Here is a 17541-nt window from a genome sequence, read left to right on the forward strand (position 1 = left end):
TAGCCGGGCGTGGTGGCGGGCGCCTGTAGTCCCAGCTACTTGGGTGGCTGAGGCCTGAGAATCGCTTGAACTGTGGAAGCAGAGGTTGCAGTGAGCCGAGATCACGCCACTGTACTCCAGCCTGGACAAGAGAGTGAACTCTGTCTCAACAACAAAAAAAAATTTAAGAGGCCTTGTATAATATACAACTCTACATAGTAGATGCTGAATCTCAAACATTTAGTGATTTAAGTTTCCTACTGAATTTTCTTGATTTATTTCTATAATTTTTTGTAGGAGGTTGGACATTTGAAATATGTGAGAAATATTTCAGCAGCAGAATGCATTTTGAAATAAATTGTAACGTTCCTGTAACAGAGCCAAAATAGTTCAGGTATCTAATTATGTAAATAATACACGAATGTGTTCTTACTGTTAAAAAACTGTCTCCAAAAATAGAAATACAGGAGAAGTTTCCCTGGGCTGTATTCTGAATGTCAGTTCTTCTGGAGGCGACTGTAGCCAGCTGGCAGGAGGAGTGACTGTCCAGCAGCTCATAGTGAATGTTGTCACGAAGATTTTTTGACTTTTTCCAAATGATGTCCATTTGGAAAAGCGGCCTCCCGCTGAACCCGGCTGACGTCTGTTGTTTCTCTCTAACAGGCAGTTCCGGCGAGGGGGGAGCCTCAGCAGGATTGCTGTGTGAAAACCGAGCTGCTGGGAGAAGGTGAGGGCGGTGTGCACCGAGGGACAAGAGCAGCGCCTCCCTCCAGACTAGAAAACCTGCTGTTCTTCCTCTCTTATTTGTCCCCATCTTCTGACTTTCTTTGCTTTACCTAGGTGTATGTTGTAGTTTCTAATATATCCCATTCCTACATAGACACAGTTGCACAGACACACACAAAAGCTCTGCCGGAAAAGGAACACATTTGTCAAAGTATGAAAAGCAAAAATCCTGCATATCCTTGTCTTAAAGTACACCCAGAAAGTTAAAAGTGAGTGGCCACACAAATGTTTATAGCAGCATTGTTCACGTCACCAAAAACCGGAGACACTCCGGCGTCCTCAGTTGATAAGGAGCTGGATGAACAGATTGTGGTGCATCCACACAGTGGGACAGCGGTCAGCAGCCCAGAAGAGCACACAGCGTGACTCACGCCGCACCGTGGATGAAGCTTGTGCACGGTTTGTTAAGTGAAGGAGGCCAGACCCAAAGGGCCAAAACTGCATGACTCCAATTTTATGGCAGAGACTTGGAGAACAGCAGTGGTCACCAGGAGGTGGAGGGAGCGGTATGGAAGCGAGTGTCTGCAGAGGCAGGGTGAGGGGAGGTAGGAGGAGGGGAGTTGGGGTGAGGGGAGTTGGCGGGGCTGCACCCCTCTGTCAGGCGTGGTGCACACGTGAGTCTTCAGGGTTCGTCTTCAGGGTTCGGATGTTGTTGTAGAGCCTGCACCACCGAGAGCGCCCCCAGGAAATGAGGGCACGTGGCGCCAGACGCGCTGTGCTGTCCACAGTGAAGGGAGAGCGGTGTTCGGCTGGACCCATGAGGCTGGTGGCTGTGGGAGCAGCTCCGGCACAGGACTTGCCTAAGGCTCTCCCAGCTGGAGCCTGCACCTCTCCAGACAGCGAGCAAGGCCTGGCCCCTCGTGGACTGTGGGCTGTGGCCCCTGCCGTGTCCTTTCACCGTAGACGGCCTCTCTGTGCCTGTGGGTGCTTGTCCACCCACCGGCTGTGCACTGCTCTGACCGCTGCCTGCCTCTGCCGCCACTCCAGCCGACCCTCCAGGGTGGCCCCCACCTCCCGTGCCATCCACCTCTTGCAGCCTGACTGGGTGTTTTCTTCCTGTTCTTTGGCCCCTTCCTGTTGCCGTCCTTTCTGTGTCTTTGAACTGTTTCTTCTGTTGGCTCCAGTGCCCTCCTGCTCTTCCCTCTTCTCTCCCTGGTCACACCTCCTTTGGCCTTTCTAGTGGAACTTGTTTCCTACATGACACCAGATGCCACAGGCACCAGGTTATTCCATTACCCTTTAGGCTCTGCCTGTGCCCTGTTTCCTTACCCACTGCCGCTGAGCCACGGCCTGATGCACCCTGGGGGAACTGCTGGACCCCCACAGTGGCTGCCCCATCTTGCTTTCCCTGCAGCAGTTGTGAAGGGTTCCAGGTTCTCCACGTCCTCGCCACCATTTCTTAGTGTCTGTGGCTGTCCTGGCAGGTGTGAAGTGGCATCTCTTTGTGGTTTTGGTTTGCGTTTTCCTGATGGCCAGTGATGTTGAGCATCATTTCATGTGCTTATTGACTGCCTTTAGATCTTCTTTGGAGAAATATCTCTTCAGATCCTGTGATTTCAAATTGGATTGATTTTTTTTTTATTTATTTTTTATTTTTTTTATTTTTTTGAGACAGAGTCTCGCTGTGTCTCCCAGGCTGGAGTGCAGTGGCGTGATCTCGGCTCACTGCAAGCTCCGCCTCCCGGGTTCACGCCATTCTCCCGCCTCAGCCTCCCAAGTAGCTGAGACTACAGGCGCCCGCCACCACGCCCGGCTAGTTTTTTGTATTTTTAGTAGAGACGGGGTTTCACCATGTTAGCCAGGATAGTCTCGATCTCCTGACCTCGTGATCCACCCGCCTCGGCCTCCCAAAGTGCTGGGATTACAGGCTTGAGCCACCGCGCCCGGCCTGGATTGATTTTTATTGTTGAGTTTTCAGAGTTCTTTATATAAGCAGGAGTCCCTTATCAGCCATGGGATTTGCAGATATTTTCTTCCAGTCTGTGGCTTGTCTTTCCCCTTTCTTGATGATGTCCTTTGAAGTACAAATATTTTTAATTTTGATGCAGTCCAACTTACCGTTTTTTTTTTTTTTTTCCTTTCAGTTGCTGGTGCTTTTGTTCTAACACCTAAGAAATCATTACTTAATAGAAGGTCACAAAGATTTACATTTGTTTTTTTTTCTTCTTGGAGTTTTCTCTCTTTTATCTAGGTTTTCGATCAATTTTGAGTTAATTTTTGTGGTTTGAAGTGGGGGTCCCACTTTATTCTTTTGCAAGTTGATAATCAGTTGTCCCAGCGACATTTATGGAAAATACTTTTCTTCCCCATTGAATTGTTCTTGCACCCTCGTTGAAAATCAGTTGGCTTTAAATGTGAGAATTTATTGTAGGATTTTCTTTTCTTTAGACAGGGTCTCCCTCTGTAATCCAGGCTGGAGTGTGATCATGGCTTACTCTAACCTCCATCTTCCTGGGCTCAGGCAGTCCTACCACCTCAGCCTCCCAAGTATGCTGGGACCATAGGTGTGAGCCACCACACCACACTAATTTTTTTTTTTTTTTTGAGACAGAATCTCGCTCTGTTGCCCAGGCTGGAGTGCAGTGGCGTGACCTCGGCTCACTGCAAGCTCCGCCTCCTGGGTTCACGCCATTCTCCTGCCTCAGCCTCCTGAGTAGCTGGGACTACAGGCACCCGCCACCGCGCCCGGCTAATTTTTTATATTTTTTAGTAGAGACGAGATTTCACGGTGTTAGCCAGGATGGTCCCGATCTCCTGACCTTGTGATCCGCCTGCCTTAGCCTCCCAAAGTGTTGGGATTACAGGCGTGAGCCACTGCACCCAGGGTTTCTTTTTTTTTTTTTTAAAAAAAGAGACATTGTCTCCCTATGTTGCCCAGGCTAGTCTTGAACTCCTGGGCTCAAGTGGTCTGCTGTCTTCGGCCTCCCAAAGTGCTGGGATTACAGGCGTGAACCACCGTGCCTGGCCCATAAGTATTATATTTTTCAGTGATATTTTAAATATAATTGTTTTAAAAATTCTTTTTCATTTTGATTGTTGATACTGTATAGAAATACAATTGATTGGGCACAGTGGCTCTTGCCTGTAATCTCAGCACTTTGGGAGGCCGAGGCAGGCGGATCACCTGAGGTCAGGAGTTCAAGAGCAGCCTGGCCAATATGGTGAAACCCCGTCTCTACTAAACATACGAAAATTAGCCTGACGTGGTGGCGGGCGCCTGTAATCCCAGCTACTCGTGAGGCTGAGGCAGGAGAATCACTTGAACCTGGGAGGCGGAGGTTGTGGTGAGCAGAGATCATGCCATTGCTCTCCAGCCTGGGCAACAGAGTGAGACTCCATCTTAAAAAAAAAAAAGAAAATTGATTTTTGTATATTTATCTTACATCCTGTAACCTTGCTAAACTTGTTTATTAATTCTAATAATTTATACTTCCTTGGGAATTTCTGTATAAAAGCTTGTGTCATCTTTAGGGCTCATTTGGTTTCTTCCATTCCAATCTGTATACCTTTTATTTGTGTTTCTTCCTTATGGCCCTACTTTGAATCTCCAGTACAGGGTTGAATAGAAGTGGCAAGACCGGACATCCTTGTCTGGTTTCTGATCTTAGGGAGAAAGCGTCCAGGGTTTCACCTTTAAGTGTGATGTTAGCTGTAGGTTTTTCATAGATGCCCTATGTCAGGTTGAGGGATTTTTCTTTTCTTAGCAAACTGTTTGCTAAGTGTTTTGACCATGAAGGGGTGTTCATTTTTTCCTATCTCATGAGATGCTTATGTGGTTTTGTCCTTTTGTTCTATTGATATTTGGCATATTAATTCATTAAGCTATTAAGCCAACCTTGCATTTCTAGGGTTAAATCCCCACTTGTTCATGGTGTTTAATCCTCCTCACCAATTTTTTTTGTTGTTGGTGTTGGAGGGGAGCTGGATTCAGTTGGCTTTTTTATATATATATCTATATCTATATATATATATAGATAGACAGATAGATAGATAGATAGATAGATATATTTTTTAATGAGATCTGTCACCTGGGCTGGAGTGCAGTGGTGCAGTCAGCTCACTGAAGCCTTCACCTCCTGTGCTCAAGCGATCCTCCTGCCACAGCCTCCTGAGTGTCTGGGACTACAAGTGTGCGCCTCCATGTCTGGCTAATTTTTTTATTTTTGGTACAGACAGAGTCTCACTATGTTGCCCAGGTGGGTCCTGAACTCCTGGGTTCAAGCGATCGTCCCTCCTTGGCCTCCCAAAGTGCTGGGATTACAGGCATGAGCCACTGCACCCAGCCTATAGATTCAATTTGAGGGGACTTGACAGCTTTGTAATGTCATACATTTAGGAGCATGAAATGCCCTCTATTTAACTTTTTTTTTCCCCCCAACACACTGGCTTTGAGTAATCTTGGCAAATTTCCTAATACCCTTTGTAGTTTTCCCTACTTCTGTGAATGATACTTTCTTTCTTACATTTTCTAGGAAATGTTGATATAAGGAAATGCCTTTGATTTTGTAACATGATTTCAAATTCAGCAGTTGGGTTGTGCTCTTGTGTTTTACTTGCTCCTTGAGTCTGTTTTTAAGTAAATGATTTTGTCAACGCAGGTGGGAACACTCCGCCCCTCACATTCCTCTTTCCCTTTGGTGTCACCTGCACTGCCTGTTTATGTCAGACACTGGTAGTGGACATTGTGGTGATGTCGTGGCGGTGGGAGGACATTGTGGTGATGTCGTGGTGGGGGGAGGACATTGTGGTGATATCGTGGTGGGGGAAGGACATTGTGGTGATGTCGTGGTGGTAGGAGGACATTGTGGTGGTGTCGTGGTGGTGGGAGGACATTGTGGTGATGTCGTGGTGGGGGGAGGACATTGTGGTGGTGTCGTGGTGGGGGAGGACATTGTGGTGGTCCTGTGGTATGGGGAGGACATTGTGGTGATGTCGTGGTTGGGGGAGGACATTGTGTTTGTGTCGTGGTGGGGGGAGGACATTGTGGTGGTTTTGTGCCGTGGTGGGGGGAGGACATTGTGGTGATGTCGTGGTGGGGGGAGGACATTGTGGTGATGTCGTGGTGGGGGGAGGACATTGTGGTGGTGTCGTGGTGGGGGGAGGACATTGTGGTGGTGTCGTGGTGGGGGGAGGACATTGTGGTGGTGTCGTGCCGTGGTGGGGGGAGGACATTGTGGTGGTCCTGTGGTGGGGGGAGGACATTGTGGTGGTGTCGTGGTGGGGGGAGGCCATTGTGGTGGTTTTGTGCCACGGTGAGGGGAACAAATTGTGGTGGTGCTGTGGTGGGGGGAGGACACTGTGGTGGTGTCGTGGTGGGGGTAGGACATTGTGGTGGTTTTGTGCCATGGTGGGGGGAGGACACTGTGGTGGTGTCATGGTGGGGGGAGGACATTGTGGTGATGCCGTGGTGGGGGGAGGACATTGTGGTGGTTTTGTGCCATGGTGGGGGGAGGACATTGTGGTGATGCCGTGGTGGGGGGAGGACATTGTGGTGGCTTTGTGCCATGGTGGGGGGAGGACATTGTAGTGGTGCTGTGGTTGGGGGAGGACATTGTGGTGGTGTCATGGTGGGGGGAGGACACTGTGGTGATATCGTGGTGGGGGGAGGACACTGTGGTGGTGTCGTGGTGGGGGGAGGACATTGTGGTGATGCCGTGGTGGGGGGAGGACACTGTGGTGATGCCGTGGTGGGGGGAGGACACTGGTGGTGCCGTGGTGGGGGGAGGACATTGTGGTGATGCCGTGGTGGGGGGAGGACATTGTGGTGGTTTTGTGCCATGGTGGGGGGAGGACATTGTGGTGATGCCGTGGTGGGGGGAGGACATTGTGGTGGCTTTGTGCCATGGTGGGGGAAGGACATTGTAGTGGTGCTGTGGTTGGGGGAGGACATTGTGGTGGTGTCATGGTGGGGGGAGGACACTGGTGGTGTCGTGGTGGGGGGAGGACACTGTGGTGATATCGTGGTGGGGGGAGGACACTGTGGTGGTGTCGTGGTGGGGGGAGGACACTGTGGTGGTGTCGTGGTGGGGGGAGCACACTGTGGTGGTGTCGTGGTGGGGGGAGGACACTGTGGTGATGCCGTGGTGGGGGGAGGACACTGTGGTGGTGCCGTGGTGGGGGAAGGACACTGTGGTGGTGCCGTGGTGGGGGGAGGACATTGTGGTGATGTCGTGGTGGGGGGAGGACATTGTGGTGATGTCGTGGTGGGGGGAGGACACTGTGGTGGTGTCGTGGTGGGGGGAGGACACTGTGGTGATGCCGTGGTGGGGGGAGGACACTGTGGTGATATCGTGGTGGGGGGAGGACACTGTGGTGATGTCATGGTGGGGGGAGGACACTGTGGTGATGTCGTGGTGGGGGGAGGACATTGTGGTGATATCGTGGTGGGGGGAGGACACTGTGGTGGTGTCGTGGTGGGGGGAGGACATTGTGGTGATGCCGTGGTGAGGGGAGGACACTGTGGTGATATCGTGGTGGGGGGAGGACACTGTGGTGATATCGTGGTGGGGGGAGGACATTGTGGTGATGCCATGGTGGGGGGAGGACACTGTGGTGGTGTCGTGGTGGGGGGAGGACATTGTGGTGATGCCGTGGTGGGGGGAGGACATTGTGGTGGTTTTGTGCCATGGTGAGGGGAACAAATTGTGGTGGTGCTGTGGAGAGCGGGGCCTGCAGCCAGTGACACTCCTTTCTCCTCTGTTGGCAGAGACACCTATGGCTGCCGATGAAGGCTCAGCAGAGAAACAGGCAGGAGAGGCCCACATGGCTGCGGACGGTGAGACCAACGGGTCCTGTGAAAACAGTGATGCCGGCAGCCATGCAAATGCTGCAAAACACACTCAGGACAGCGCAAGGGTCAACCCCCAGGATGGCACCAACACACTAACCCGGATAGCGGAAAACGGGGTTTCAGAAAGAGACTCAGAAGCAGGGAAGCAAAACCACGTCACTGCCGATGACTTTGTGCAGACTTCTGTCATCGGCAGCAACGGATACATCTTAAATAAGCCGGCCCTGCAGGCCCAGCCCTTGAGGACTACCAGCACTCTGGCCTCTTCGCTGCCTGGCCATGCTGCAAAAACCCTTCCTGGAGGGGCTGGCAAAGGCAGGACTCCAAGCGCTTTTCCCCAGACGCCAGCCGCCCCACCAGCCACCCTTGGGGAGGGGAGTGCTGACACAGAGGACAGGAAGCCCCCGGCCCCTGGCGCCGACGTCAAGGTCCACAGGGCACGCAAGACCATGCCGAAGTCCGTCGTGGGCCTGGTAATTTTGTGTCTTCTCTTGCTGTTTCCTTTTTCCCATCTCTTTTGTTTTAATAACGGCAAATGGACTTTGGTGCATTGAGAAGAAGCCAGTAAGTGTCAGTGGTTATCCGATAGGGCCCGTGAGGAGCTAGGAGAGGGCTGGGTGCAGTGGCTCACGGCCGTTATCCTACACTTTGGGAGGCTGAGGCGGGTGGACTGCTTGAGACCAGCCTGGGCAGTGTGGCAAAACTCAAATACAAAGTTTTGTAAAAAATGCAAAAATTAACTGGGCGTAGTGGTGCACACCTGTAGTCCCAGCTACTCAGGAGCGTGAGGTGGGAGGATTGCTTGAGCCTGGGAGGTGGAGACTGCAGTGAGCCCAGATCACCCCACTGCCCTCCACCTTGGGCAGCAGAGTGAGACCCTGCCTCAAACAAACAAACAAAAAAACAAAAAGGAGACGCTGCTGATGCCTCATGCGTGAGTGACAGAGCTGAGTGATGCCAGGTGATGCCTCGCTTCCTTCTTGGGCTTTGCTCTTCTCACAGGATTCTGTTGCCATCTGTAGAAACGTATGTCAGACACTTTCCAGGAGGCCACTGACTCTTCTGCTTTGGACTTTGGGGCTTTCACTCCAGCTAGGGAAGACTCAGCACTCACTCTGTTTCAGTGAGAAGTGAATAGAAATGAACTTGGTTAGGGCCAGAATGTGACAGAAGTGAGGGGCAAAGGGCCACCTGGACATGCCCAGGTCTCCCTCCCTACCCTGAGCTGCTGGGCTCAGACTTACCTTGAGAGCGGAATAGGTCTTGAATCCTGAGCGCTTCACACACAGGGCTCGCCTGATCCTCACACACACCGTGCTGATTTCACACACAGGGCTCACCTGACTCACACACACACTGTGCTGATTTTCACACACACGGCTCGCCTGACCCTCACACACACTATGCTGATTTTCACACACAGGGCTCGTCTGCCCCTCACACACACCGTGCTGATTTTCACACACAGGGCTCGCCTGATCCTCACACGCACCGTGCTGATTTTCACACACACGGCTCGCCTGACCCTCACACACACCGTGCTGATTTTCACACACAGGGCATGCCTGACCCTCACATGCACTGTGCTGATTTTCACACACAGGGCATGCCTGACCCTCACATGCACTGTGCTGGCCACGCCAGACCCTCACACGCACCATGCTGTTCACACACAGGCCGCGCCTACCCCTCACAACGTACTATGCTGATTTTCACACACACAGCACAGCTGCTCCTCACACACACTGTGCTGGACTCATCCCCATCTCTTACATGGTGCATACACGATCCAGGTTTTCAAAGTGTGCACAGTGCTTTTAATGTGCTCTCTCTGTTTGATGTGAATTTGAGTGTAAGTTCCAGGTTTGTGATCACATTCCTGTGGAATTTTCTCTCTCTGACATTGCTGGTGAACATTCTGAAGGCACTTTCTTGTCCTTTGTAGATTATTTGCTCTTTCCTCTTAGCCACTGTTTAGGGCTTCACAGCCCCATCTTGGAGGTTTTGTGTCTTCAGCTCCAGAAGAATGCTCTGTATTTTTCTTTCCGTTTTCTTCCCGTGGAGCTCCCCTTAAATGGCTGGCTCTTCTGTCCCCCTGGGCAGCTCTCTGCCTGTTTCCAGCTTCCTGATTGGTTCCTCAGCCCTTCTCCTTCTTGCTGTTCATCCCATATATTGATATAGTTTATTTTGACATGTATTTTTTTCACGCCCAGTATCTCTGATTAGTTCTCTGGTTTTTTTTGTTTTGTTTTGTTTTGTTTTGTTTTTTGAGACGGAGTCTCGCCCTGTCACCCAGGTTGGAGTGCAATGGTGCAATCTCAGCCCAGTATAATCCCCGCCTCCCAGGTTTAAGTGATTCTCCTGCCTCAGCCTCCTGAGTAGCTGGGATTACAGGCACACGCCATCACACCTGGCTAATGTTTGTATTTTTAGTAGAGACGAGGTTTCACCATGTTGGCCAGGCTGATCTTGAACTCCTGACCTCAGGTGATCCATCCGCCTCGGCCTCCCAGAGTGCTGGGATTACAGGTGTGAGCCACCGCACCCGGCCTGATTAGTTCTTTTAATTTAAAAAATACTGTTCTGAATTCTGTCTTGCCTTATCTTTCAAAAGATAGTGATTATAATTCTTCTATAATCTCTGTTGTAAATTCTGATTCCTCAAGTGGGGGTTCTCTTGGACTTGACACCACCTGTTTGTGATTTTTTTTTTTCCTCTCAGCTTTAGCTTTTTTCTCCCCCCAGGGTGTCTCCACCTTTGTTTCTGTCATAATATTTCAGCCTGACTGTGAGTGCTGTGTGTGTGTTCTGTGGCCTGCCTGCAGTGACCACAGTGGGTGGTGGGCGCGCTGTGGGGCTGGACTGCTGGCTCAGGGGCCCACGGCTGCTGGGTGTTGCGTCCTCTCCTGGGACAGAGAGGGCAGGCGCCTTGTGGTGCTGACAGCTGCCCTAGCCCTGGGGCTTCTCCACTCCTAGGCTGGCCGGCCTGACCCCACTTCAACCTTTTGCAGTATTCTTCTCTACATGACAAAGCTTTAGAAAATCTTAAAAATAATTACATTGTCACAGGAAACTGCAAAAATACCTTTCACCAAGCTTTCCTCAGTGGTGATGTCTTTGATAACTAAAGGACAATGTCAGACCCAGGACACTGACATTAGTAAAGTCCGTGGGGCTTACTTAGTTTCACCATCACCTGTGCGCACGTGCATCACGCTCAGGGTGTTCTGTGCAGTTTACTGTGTGTGGACGTGCAGAACTACCACCACAGTTGAGAGGCCGAACCCCCTTCACACCAGGGCACAGTCGAGATGCCAAAATCCCTCCACACCAGGGCACAGTTGAGATGCGGAATCCCCTCCACACCAGGGCACAGTCGAGATGCGGAACACCCTTCACACCAAGGTCCCTGACGTCACCCTGTGTAGCCACCAACCAGACCTGAACCTGTGCCAGCCTCAGGTTTGCATGATCCAACGTGTCCGGCCTATTTCTGATTTTATATAAATGGAATTACAGTGTATGCAACCTTTTGAGAGTAGCTTTTGTCATTCAGCTTAGTTCTCTTAAGATCCATCCAAGTTACGTCTCATTAGCCCATCCTGTTCTCTGCTGAAGCTTTGGTGCTCTGTGGGGTGTGGACAGCCTTGTACGCGGGCACTCACCTGCTGAAGGACACTGGGCATTTTTACTTTAGAGCCGCTCGAACATTTAGGTACACATTTTGGAAATAAGATTTCTCTCTCTGAGTCAAATACACAGGAGCATAATCACTGGGTTGTATGGCCTTTGGGTGTTTAGTTTTATGAGGAAATTGCAGAACCGTACTCCAGAGTGGCTGCATTTCACACGCCCACCAGCGGTGTTGCAGGGGTGGGCTTTCTCCCGTCTTCACCAGCGGCGTCCTCTCCCGACGCCGGCATTAGCTCTTACCTGCTTTTTATTTAGCCCTTCTGTTGGACGTGCTGGTGTTTCCTTGAGGCTTCAGCTGCGCATCCTGTGACTGCTGATGGGGAGCGTCTTCTCCCAGACTTCTCACACACACCCCCTCCCACGCCGCTCACCCTGACCCCTCCCACGCCGCTCACCCTGACCCCTCCCACGCCGCTCACCCTGACTCTCCCACGTCGCTCACCCTCACCCTCCCACGCCGCTCACCCTCACCCTCCCACGCCGCTCACCCTGACCCCTCCCACGCCGCTCACCCTCAACCTCCCACGCCGCTCGCCCTGACCCCTCCCACGCCGCTCACCCTCACCCTCCCACGCCGCTCGCCCTGACCCCTCCCACGCCGCTCGCCCTGACCCTCCCACGCCGCTCGCCCTGACCCCTCCCACGCCGCTCGCCCTGACCCTCCCACGCCGCTCGCCCTGACCCCTCCCACGCCGCTCGCCCTGACCCTCCCACGCCGCTCGCCCTGACCCCTCCCACGCCGCTCGCCCTGACCCCTCCCACGCCGCTCGCCCTGACCCCTCCCACGCCGCTCACCCTCAACCTCCCACGCCGCTCGCCCTGACCCCTCCCACGCCGCTCGCCCTGACCCTCCCACGCCGCTCGCCCTGACCGTCCCACGCCGCTCGCCCTGACCCCTCCCACGCCGCTCGCCCTGACCCCTCCCACGTCGCTCGCCCTGACCCCTCCCACGCCTCTCACCCTCAACCTCCCACGCCGCTCGCCCTGACCCCTCCCACGCCGCTCGCCCTGACCGTCCCACGCCGCTCACCCTGACCCTCCCACGCTGCTCGCCCTGACCCCTCCCACGCCGCTCGCCCTCACCCTCCCACGTCGCTCGCCCTGACCCCTCCCACGCCGCTCGCCCTCACCCTCCCACGCCGCTCACCCTCACCTCACCCTCCCACGCCGCTCACCCTCACCTCACCCTCCCACGCCGCTCACCCTCACCCTCCCACGCCGCTCACCCTCACCCTCCCACGCCGCTCACCCTCACCCTCCCACGCCGCTCACCCTCACCCTCCCACGCCGCTCACCCTCACCCCTCCCACGCCGCTCACCCTGACCTCTCCCACGCCGCTCACCCTCACCCTCCCACGCCGCTCACCCTCACCCTCCCACGCCGCTCACCCTCACCCTCCCACGCCGCTCACCCTCACCCTCCCACGCCGCTCACCCTCACCCTCCCACGCCGCTCACCCTGACCTCTCCCACGCCGCTCACCCTCACCCTCCCACGCCGCTCACCCTCACCCTCCCACGCCGCTCACCCTCACCCTCCCACGCCGCTCACCCTCACCCTCCCACGCCGCTCACCCTCACCCTCCCACGCCGCTCACCCTGACCTCTCCCACGCCGCTCACCCTGACCTCTCCCACGCCGCTCACCCTCACCCTCCCACGCCGCTCACCCTCACCCTCCCACGTCGCTCACCCTCACCCTCTCACGCCGCTCACCCTCACCCTCCCACGTCGCTCACCCTCACCCTCCCACGCCGCTCACCCTCACCCTCCCACGCCGCTCACCCTCACCCTCCCACGCCGCTCACCCTCACCCCTCCCACGCCGCTCACCCTCACCTCTCCCACGCCGCTCACCCTCACCTCTCCCACGCCGCTCACCCTCACCTCTCCCACGCCGCTCACCCTCACCCTCCCACGCCGCTCACCCTCACCCTCCCACGCCGCTCACCCTCACCCTCCCACGCCGCTCACCCTCACCCTCCCACGCCGCTCACCCTCACCCTCCCACGCCGCTCACCCTGACCTCTCCCACGCCGCTCACCCTGACCTCTCCCACGCCGCTCACCCTCACCCTCCCACGTCGCTCACCCTCACCCTCCCACGTCGCTCACCCTCACCCTCCCACGTCGCTCACCCTCACCCTCCCACGCCGCTCACCCTCACCCTCTCACGCCGCTCACCCTGACCCCTCCCACGCCGCTCACCCTGACCCCTCCCACGCCGCTCACCCTCACCCTCCCACGCCGCTCGCCCTGACCCCTCCCACGCCGCTCACCCTGACCCTCCCACGCCGCTCACCCTCACCCCTCCCACGCCGCTCACCCTGACCCTCCCACGCCGCTCACCCTGACCCCTCCCACGCCGCTCACCCTCACCCTCCCACGCCGCTCACCCTCACCCTCCCACGCCGCTCACCCTGACCTCTCCCACGCCGCTCACCCTCACCCTCCCACGCCGCTCACCATCACCCACCCACGTCTCTCACCCTCACCCTCCCACGCCGCTCACCCTCACCCCTCCCCCACGCCGCTCACCCTCACCCCTCCCCCACGCCACTCACCCTCACCTCCTCCCGGGCCTCTCACCCTCACCCCTCCCCCACACCGCTCACTCTCACCCCCTCCCACGCCTCTCACTCTCACCCTCTTCCATGCCTGTCACTGTCACCCCCTCCTATACATCTCACTCTCATCCTCCCCCACGCCTCACACCCTTGTTTCCTCCCACACCTCTCACGCTTGTCCCCTTCCATATATTGCTTTGCCGTCAGTGTGTCGTTTTTGGGGAAATGTCTTTCAGACTTTTGCTTATTTTATAATTACATTGTTTTGTTAGCTTTGAGAGTTCCGTATATGAGCATTTGTCAGATATGTGGTTTCCAGTATTTTCTGCTGGTCTGAAGCTTCTCTTCTTTCTCTTCAAATTTCTTTCACAGAGCGAAGGTGTTTCATTTTGATGAAGCCCAGTTTATCAGTTTTCTCCTGTGGATTGTGCTATTGGTGGTGTGCGTGAAAACTCTTCACCTAGTCCTAGATATCAATTTCTCTAAATTTTTTTTTTTTAGTTTTGTGTGAACTTTAAATCTGTGATCCATTTTGAGTTAACGTTTGTATAAAGTCTGAGGCTTGGGCTGAGGTTGAATTAATTTTTGCCTGTGGATGGCGCACCAGTCACAGTTTTAAAACACGTTAGAAACTGTGCATCTTTCATCTCCCTGAAGTTTTATTACAGTCCTACTTCCAGGATTTTATTCTGATATATATTTATTCGTGAGGATCTTTTATTGTCACCCTATCACATTCCTGTAGGGAAAAAAAGCAATTTGAAATTAAAAAAAAAAAAATTGTCCGACCATGAGGCTTATTGAAGTGATCGCTTTGTTTTGGATTAAGTTGCTACAATAATTAAAGTCTGATTATGACACATCATTTGGTTGAAAACTGCTGTACATTCACAGGCGGGTCAGTTGTAGGAAGAGAGAACCTGAGTGTTTTGAGGCTTCGGAACCTGGTTTGCTGAAGATCCTCCACGGCCTCTCTGCACCCTGGAGAACTTGCTCTGCTCCTCGGGGAGCCTGCGGGAGAAGGAGGGGATGGACTGAGCCAGGGCAGGGCTGTGTCTGTGGGCCCCACGGAGGTGGTGTGGCAGAGACAGTGGGTGGGTGGGTGCCCCCCGTGCCTGGGGTGTGCTCTGTGTCTGTGGTTCTGGGCCTGGCCTCTCCACCCTTCCGGATTTCCTGCCACCCCAAACCCAATTTAGTCTTGTTTGGCATTTTTTAAAAACCAGAATTTATTGAAAATTGTGTTTTAAAAAGTCATTCCAGTGATAAAATGAATGTTGCAGTCTTTGTTAATAAAATCCAATATGCTCGTAAAAGTTTGAACATGAAGGTGGTGTCACGGCTGCAGTCTCACTATCCCGTGGCGAGAACCAGGGGATTTGGACCCTGTGTCCCGCGTTGATCCCCATCGTAAAGATCCTCAGAGTGAGGCCTGCTCACTGGCAGGTTCACCATTGTTAGGGCAAAGAAAGCGGAAGCCACCGGAAGGGAACATTTTTTCCTACATGGAAATGCTTGTTTCTGTGGCCTGGTTGGCAGCTCCATTTCCCTGATTGAGTTGTGCCCACTCCAGGAGGCGCCAGCATGGGGCCCCTTGTTTTTCTCTGTGTGTGTTTCCACACCTCCCCTCCTGGTACCCACTCTAGGCTCTAGGTGCTGGGAGAGAGGTGGTGCCTGTCAGTCTGCACTGGAGGTGGTTCTTAGCAATTATGTGAAGAAGTGCTACCAAGTGTCTCACTGCGAGACTCACACTGGTGCAGAGCCCCCCCCACCCCCCGCCCCACCACCAGGAGGGCGGGGCCTCAGGGAGGGGGTCTCCCCGACCCCCAGGAGGGCGGAGCCTCAGGGAAGGGGTCTCCCCGCCCCCTAGGAGCGAGGAGCCTCAGGGAAGGGGTCTCCCCGCCCCCCAGGAGGGAAGAGCCTCAGGGAAGGGCTGCCCTCCCAGAGCCAGGCCATGTGAAGGTGGGCCAGCCGCTGGCCGCGCTGCCTCCATGGCTAGGTCTTCACTTTCCTTGTGCTTCGTTAGGTAAGAGTCCCAGCAAAATCAAAATCTAGAATCCTCACCTCGGTTAAGCCGTTCTTAGTCTTACTGTTGAGATTTTTGAAAATAACCTTTTAAATTAAAGAATAGGTTGTGTACCTCGGCAAGAATTAGCCTCGCATGGCTATTTCCTCTTCAGGGTTTGTTTTTGTACCTTCATTGATATGTACTTTGAAAGTGCATTTTGTGTTTGTAAGCACCAGCTGAGGGGGATGGCCACATGAACCAAGCAGCCTGCACGGTGGTTTGTAGGTGACCTAAAAGGGGACTGACTCCTGAGTTCTAACAGTGACTTCATTGCAGTCAAACCTGGTGTACTGGAGAAAGACCAAGACACTTGGTAAAGCAGACGTGTGGCATTCGCGTGGCTTTCAAACAGTGTTCCATGTGCGAGGCGCATTCATCAGTGGACATGGCGGGAGGAGCTGTCATGTCTGAACTGTGCTTTGGAGGGAGGAGAGCATTCATCCCTCAGGAAAAAGTAAGGGCATCCCGGGGTGGAGGCACATTCCAAGAGGAAATCACTGAATGTGGCAAACAGGGTTGCTGAGCTGGACAGGGCTCCGTGGGGAGAAGCAACAAAAAACTCCAGAGAGCTGTGGTCACTGGAACATGAATCTAGGGTAGGTTCCCCAGTAGGGAGCCCAGGTGGTTCTGTGTCTGTTCTGGACATCAGTGGGGTGTCTGGCAGCTTAGTGTGGGCTCAGTGAGAAGCTTTGCAAGTACCACATGGCAGCAAGATGTACTCGAGAGACAGAAAGGGAAGGAGGGAGGGAAACAGACACAGACATAGTGCGCCTGTGGGACAGAGAGAGGCAGAGACGGTGAGGTCATGAGAGCCAACCCCAAGAGCACGTGCTCCCCTGTGCCTTCCAGCTCGCCCTGGCACTCCCCTCTCATCTCCCATCCAAGCCAGGTGCTACCCTGTTCTGCTCCGTGTGCTCTTACCTGGAACTCTCGCTCTGCCTCCCTGCCTCACCTGTAATCTCTACAAGCACCTCCTGAATCCCTCGGAGCCGTCTCTGCAGCCACATGTTCACCCATGCCACGGACCCACCGAGTACTTCGAGTTACCATTACTTATGACCTTGTTCACTTCTCCCTGACCTTGACTCTAGTTGATGCAGGTGCCTTGTCGTGTGTGTGTGTGTGTGTGTGTGTGTGTGTGGTAAAATACATCACATCAAACATAACCATTTTTAAGTGAACAGCTCAGTGCATCAGGCACATTCACATTGCTGCAGAGCCATCACCACCCTCCATCTCTGGAACCTCTTCATCTTCCCAAACTGAAGCTCTGTCTCCTTTCAACAGACTTCCCATCCCTCTCTCCCAGCCCCTGGCAATGCCATTCTACTTTCTGTGTCCGTCAGTCTGACGACTCTAGGGACCTCGTGTAAATGGGATTGTACAACGTTTGTCCTTTTGTGGCTGACTTATTTCATTCGGCACAGTGTCGCCGAGGCTCATCCACGCTGCAGCGCGGGCCCCAGCTTCGCCGCTTCTCAGGCTGAGTCACACGTCACTGCGTTTTGCACACGACACTTCTGATCCATTCGTCCGACAACCGGCCCTCGGGTGGCTCCCCCTTTTGGCTGCTGTGGTTGATGCTGCTGTCAACGTGGGTGTACAAACATCTCTTCAAGACCCTGCTTTCAGTGCTTCTGGGGCACATGCCCAGCAGTGGAATTG

The 17541-nt window shown here is 53.9% G+C and overlaps 1 protein-coding gene across 7 annotated transcripts in view; it reads left to right on the top strand.

Moving 5' to 3' along the window:
- Nucleotides 1–17541, top strand: part of LOC105472004 (euchromatic histone lysine methyltransferase 1) — a 228556-nt gene that overhangs the window by 99542 nt on the left and 111473 nt on the right. For 6 of the 7 annotated variants that reach the window (XM_071078704.1, XM_071078708.1, XM_071078706.1 and 3 more), the window contains exons 2-3: nt 643–706; nt 7472–8028. In XM_071078704.1, coding sequence (XP_070934805.1) covers nt 643–706; nt 7472–8028 — 621 coding nt within the window. The remainder of the gene's footprint in view (nt 1–642; nt 707–7471; nt 8029–17541) is intronic. The other variant, XM_071078707.1, reaches the window with a different exon arrangement.

The sequence above is a fragment of the Macaca nemestrina genome, chromosome 14 (assembly GCF_043159975.1).
Source record: "Macaca nemestrina isolate mMacNem1 chromosome 14, mMacNem.hap1, whole genome shotgun sequence".
Lineage (NCBI taxonomy): Eukaryota > Metazoa > Chordata > Mammalia > Primates > Cercopithecidae > Macaca > Macaca nemestrina.